Below are 6,000 nucleotides of genomic sequence, written 5' to 3'. Positions count from 1 at the left end.
ATACTGTGCCGTGGTTTCCGTGTCTCTCAGCTCGGGCTTGACACTGGCAGGTCTGGCAGGTCTCATGAATAATTAAGCAGCCGGCTCTTCTCATAGGATAAGAAAACTCCGCTATGAATAATAATGAGAAAGCGACGCGTCATCATTGCACTTGCAGTTCTGTGCTACGTCGCCGATTTTGATCCCGCCCCAAAATTCATTTTAAACCCGGAAGCTGAAATTAGCTGACAAAAGCTCAAAATTATCCAGTTTTCCCCACAATTAAAGCTGACAGGTGTTAACATTGTCTTAACTAATGCTCAACACACACACATCTGTTAATATTAAAAAAAAAGTTCTCTGGGGTGTCCTGAACCTTTAAGATTTCACTAAAATGCAATATTTAAACCTCATAATTAAATAGAAAATTGCAAAAAAAGTCAACTTTTTGAGAAAAAAAGAAGAGGCACTTTACCAGGCTGGCTACGGGCCTGTAGCCTTTGTGTTGATTAATTGTTGTTTTTCAGTGGTGTTGACTGAGCAGCTGCAGCAGGTATGGAAAACCACCTCCAGATACAAAAGTTGAAATGAAACACAAATGTACAGGACTTCATTACTTTCACTTGTCACAAAAATAGGTCCAGTACTGAACTGTAGGCTACACACATACCACCTATTTTAGTGTGTTTTTTTCATCACACATGATAAATGATTAAATGATAACAGATTTTTCAGTTTTGAGTGAATCGTAATGGGGGGGGGGGGGGGGGGGGGTCTCTACAGGATAACGACACCAGTGGATGGGGATGATCGGGAGGCCATGACTGCAAGGGCCGATTGAGAGACTTTGGCCAGGACACCAGGACATCTTTATGAGAAGTGCCATGGGATTTTTAATGACCACAGAGAGTCAGGACCTCGGTTTAACATCTCATCTGAAAGACAGCGCCCACTGACAGTATAGTTTCCCCTTTATTTTTACTGGGGCATTAGGACTCACACAGACCGCAGGTTGAGCGCCCCCTGCTGGCCTCTCTAACGCCACTTCCAACAGCAACTTAGTTTTCCCATGTGGTCTCCTATCCAGGTACTGACCAGGCTCAGCCCTGCTTAGCTTCAGCGAGTAACCGGTCTGGGGCAGCAGGATAATATGGCTGTGGTCATATCGTTCCTTTAACAGTTGCTTCCTTACTAAATGCCAGTCACCTGCTGTCTGCTACTCATGCATAATACAGAGAGCAGACAACAACATTGTAATATGAATTGATCAAAACATTGACTTCAGAGTTCATTTATTCAGCACTGTGCTCTTAAGCTTGTTTTTATAATAACATCTTAAGTTTAACACTTCGTAAATAGACATTGAAGTTTAAACAGTAGAAACACAAATACTTGCCAAATGGATCCTTAAACTTCCTTGTTGTCAAGGCAGAGCTCTCTCTCTCTCTCTCTCTCTCTCTCTCTCTCGCTCGCTCTCTGCCTCTGTGTGTGTGTGTGTGTGTGTGTGTGTGTGTGTGTGTGTGTCTGTATATAAATGCCTTAAATTGCAGTAGGGCTTGGCAGAGATTTGGAAGCACACCGGTAACTTTTAACTTTTCTCTGTTACTAACATCCAACTAAAAAGTGTTCTCCATTGTTTTATTGAATAAGACTAACACTGCTGATTGTTACTGCATGTTTAAACAATACAGTTTAAATTAATAATAAAGTTTTTTAGTAAGACTTGTTTTGAGAAGGATATCTTGGCATATGAGAACAAATATTAGAGAAAGTGTTTCTTAATCCATAGTGCTTCATGACATAGTCTGATTTAGTTTAAATTTACAAGTGTTGATATCGGACAAATACCTGATATGAATAAAGTAACATTTAATATTAAAGTTACATTAATACCTTTAATATTAGCATTACAGCAATGGTTTCTATTCCTGCACAGTTTTGTAAACACTTACTGTTGCCGGAGTCAGTTCTTTTAATTGTGTCTGTTTTTCATACACAAGCTTAATAGAAAATGTTTGAGTTAATATTTGGTTTCATAAAGAACACAAATCTGAACTTACTTCCCATACTTAACCACAGCGAAGAAGAGCATTATTGTGTGTGTGCGCTTAAAGGACCATTGTTACTGATGTTACTTCTGATATTTTCAAAGGTTGTGTATGTTAGTCTATGAGCTCGAGAACTTTCAGAAATGCTGTGCATCAGGTTTGGTAGCTTCATTGCATTTGTTACAGTAAATTGGGGTAAGGCGGAAGAGATGTTTTTGTAAGTTGTAATTATATAGTCATAGCTTCACATGAGTTTTGATAAAGATCAGGGTTTTAGATAGATCATATGTTAAGCGATCTCAGGATGGTTGTCATTTGTGAAAACTTGGTTAAAACTCTCTATGCTAATGATAGAGATAACATGATGGCTGTGTTTTTTTATTAGTAAACAAATGTCAAGATGGTTTGGAACTTTGCACAGTTAGTGATCTGATTTATTTAGTATTTTATAAATTTTGACGACTCTCAGTTTACAACTCTATTTTTGTTTGCATTCAATGTTGATTGAATTGGTTGCTAGTTTCGTCATGATAATTTACTTGTGTGTCCTGTGTGCTTCAAAGGTGTGCACGCCAAAATCCCAGAAGATGTCTTTAAAGGTAAATTGTGCATCTTCTTTCTTTATTTTATTTTCGGCTTAGTTCCTTTATTAATCACCACAGTGGAATGAACCGCCAAATTATCCAGCATATGTTTTACATAGCGAATGCCCTTCCAGCCACAACCCAACACTTGGAAACACTCATACACGCCTGCATTCACACACATATACTGCAGCCAGTTTAGTTTATTCAATTCACCTACACTGCATGTTTTTTGACTGTGGGGGACCCGCACCCGAAGGAAACCCACATCAACATGGGAAGAACATGCAAACTCCACACAGTAAGGCCAACTGACCCAGCTGGGGCTCGAACTAGCGACCTTCTTGCTGTAAGGTGATTGTGCCACCCACTGCATCCCCGTGATGCCCTAAATTGTCCATCTGTGCATGACAAATGGTTAAATATGCAATCTTTTAAATTTATGTTTAGAAAGTTCAAAATCTTTCATCTGTGATATTGATTTCCATTACTAATTATTGTTTGATAGATTTTCTGTTTAGTTAAATATAATTTTCATCAACTGTTTTGGTTCTAATGCCTAAATTTCTTTTAGAAGGAGGATGTGCTGCGAGACATGCAGAAGTGCTTCTTCAACCTGAAGACTGTAGAGGATAAAAAAGAGGAGACAATTACTGAGAGGGAACGGTATGCGCGCGAAACAAAAATGTACTTTTACATTGATATTTGCTGTGTGTGTGTGTGTTTGCGTAAGCTTTTAGCAAAAGGTAACCTGCTTTATGTAATATTAATACAGAGATTGTTTATATTAGTGTGGACAGTATTGATATAAGATGTACAGAATATCCCGAGCTCAAAGAAGACTTCCGTCAGATTGTTAAAGCAGGCTGGCTGGAGAAAACTCCTCCAAAAGGGTAAGAAAAAACAAACATTTGGATATCTTTTGCAGTGGCATAATGAAATCTTCTTCCTTGTTTTTTTAAACTTGAATTGTTTGCATTTTTATAAATATATAATATACATGCTTATATTTTCAGTGGGAGGATTTACCAGCGGAGATGGGTCCAGCTGGATTCAGAATATTTGAGATATTTTCAATCTATTAAGGTAATCAAAAAATCAGTGGTATTTTTCCACCTTCTATTCATATAGATTCTGTCAACTTGTAATTAAATAACTTGCAGGAAATCTTGAAAACCATCAATATCCTTTTTTTTATTCTGTCGTTTTACCAGACTGTAGTTGTACCAGAAGGAAAGGAATGTTTTACCAGATTGTAGTTTTACCAGAAAGAACGGAATGTTCCTTTTCTTTCCCTCCAGCATGAATAAAAAATGCTACCTTTGTTTTTATTTACATTCCAGAAGTTCTGGTGTTTAAAAAAAATCTTTATGTGTAGAAATCTTTTAATAAATAGCCATGAATGAAAACTGTGTTATAGAAAACTATTAAAGTATATAACCTGATCTCACTTCTTAAAGTGAACATTAGTCTATGGGAAATGTAACTGAAAAATGTAAAAAGGGGAAACTTTAAATTTCCAAATATACTATATGTATTTCAGATCCCTTTTCATTTTGTATTTAACACTTTGTTGTCAAATCCTTATAATCCATTTTGCAGACTCAATGAAATGAAATAAATGACATCAGCTTAAAAAAGTAGTTTATTCAAAAATGTGTCACAGTGTTAGCACCGTCGCGTCACACCAAGAAAGTCGCTGGTTCGTGTCCCGGCTGGGCTAGGAGGCTTTTTGTGTAGAGTTTGCATGTTCTCCCTGTGTTTGCGTGGGTTTCCTCCAGGTGCTCTGATTTCCCCTACAGTCCACAGACATGCGCTATATGTAAATTGAGTAAACTAAATTGGCCGTAGTGTCTGAATGGGAGTGTGTATGGGTGTTTCCCAGTAATGGGTTGTGGCTGGAAGGGCATCCGCTGGGTAAAACATATTCTGGAATAGTTGGTGGTTCATTCCACTATGGCAACCTTTGAAATAGAGACTAAGCTGAAGGAAAATGAATGAGTTCACCCAAAAATGACATTCATGTCACTTACCCTATTTGGATCCAAAATTAATATTCCATCTTATCTTCCTTTTTAGGACCATAAATACAGCATAAAAAATGCATTTATGCAGTCACCAGGATAAGACTTTAAATAAAATGATCCAAAATGCAGGGTTGTATTTAAAGAAATATTTTCAAATTTTCTCAGGCTGTTTTTTGTTATGAACGCTATTAACAAGGCAGTTAATTTGACTCTCTTTCCATGACAGGAGGTGTACTCTAAAAGAATGGTGTCTCTGGGATCTGTCTTTAAGGTGGTCAGTGTCGGAGATGTTCGGTTTGAGCTTCACAGTCAAAGCCGGACGTTCCTTTTTCGAGCTGAAAACACTCGTGTGTATTTGTCCATCGTTTCTCTTAGTCTTTCTAAACCATTTTGCAGTGTCTACTACAAGCCTGTTTTTCCATCCAAGCTGCAAATGATTAAAATGTATATTTTTTGTGTGCATTTCACAGAGGAAAGAGATGACTGGGTGAGTTGTATTGAAAAGATACTGAGTGATCGAAAACATAGTCTGGAGCCCCGGAATCTGTTCTTTAAAAACGGAAGTGTGAGTGTTAGTTTCGAGGGCTACCTGGAGATGTTGTCACCACGCACCAAAGTCTACACGCTGATCAACAGAGACAAACTCTTCCTCTTCAAGAGCCATGAGGTGCGAGTCTGAATGAGAATAGATTTCTCTCTAGATGTTTTGTTGGGTTTGAGAGATTGATATTTAGCATGAGTGTTTTTGTATAGGAATATTTCCAGGGCATGGGCATCACTGACATTGACATGCGAATGGCAAATGTGAGAGATGGTGAAAACAAACGCTCTTTCACACTCACCACTCCATACAGAGCATTCAGGTAAACACTACAGCCTTTTCAACTTTTGCACACAACACTGGAAACTGCTTGTGCACAAGTGTTCTTTTATTAATATTATTTCAGTGTTATTTCAGTAATTAGATTTTTTTATGTTTTGGTTATAAAACAACACTGTTTTGAAAACTCCAAGCTCTGAAAAGATCACAGAAGATGAGAGTAAAAGTTTTTTCACAGTGTCATTTTACATGCTGGTCAGATGGTTTCCTTTCAAGCAAACAGCTCTGAGCTGAATACACTATGATGTATACGAAAACAGAAATGAAATATTTTTATTAAAAAAATGAATAGCACCCTAAGTTTCCTAATAACAGATGGAAAGTATTGTCAAAAACAATTTGCACTTCTTATCAAGGTTTGTTAGAGCTTTAAAGATGGTATATGATATGAGCATGACTTTAAAGTGCTCATATTGTGTTTTTTCCAACTCTGATTACATACTCTTATATACATTTCTGGAGAGAGCAAACTACGTCCCAGG

The 6,000-nt window shown here is 37.5% G+C and overlaps 1 protein-coding gene across 1 annotated transcript in view; it reads left to right on the top strand.

Moving 5' to 3' along the window:
* The first annotated feature begins 1,499 nt into the window (after positions 1-1,499).
* arap1a (ArfGAP with RhoGAP domain, ankyrin repeat and PH domain 1a) overlaps positions 1,500-6,000 on the top strand; it is a 22,527-nt gene continuing 18,026 nt past the window's right edge. Inside the window, exons 1-8 of the mRNA XM_073952161.1 lie at positions 1,500-1,560; positions 2,591-2,626; positions 3,186-3,277; positions 3,403-3,504; positions 3,628-3,697; positions 4,865-4,985; positions 5,109-5,305; positions 5,392-5,501. Of these exons, the coding sequence (XP_073808262.1) occupies positions 2,615-2,626; positions 3,186-3,277; positions 3,403-3,504; positions 3,628-3,697; positions 4,865-4,985; positions 5,109-5,305; positions 5,392-5,501 (704 nt within the window). The 5' untranslated portion in view covers positions 1,500-1,560; positions 2,591-2,614. The remainder of the gene's footprint in view (positions 1,561-2,590; positions 2,627-3,185; positions 3,278-3,402; positions 3,505-3,627; positions 3,698-4,864; positions 4,986-5,108; positions 5,306-5,391; positions 5,502-6,000) is intronic.

This window comes from Danio rerio, chromosome 5 (genome assembly GCF_049306965.1).
Source record: "Danio rerio strain Tuebingen ecotype United States chromosome 5, GRCz12tu, whole genome shotgun sequence".
Lineage (NCBI taxonomy): Eukaryota > Metazoa > Chordata > Actinopteri > Cypriniformes > Danionidae > Danio > Danio rerio.
The sequence above is the reverse complement of the archived record's forward strand: the minus strand, read 5'-3'. Positions and strand labels throughout refer to the sequence as shown.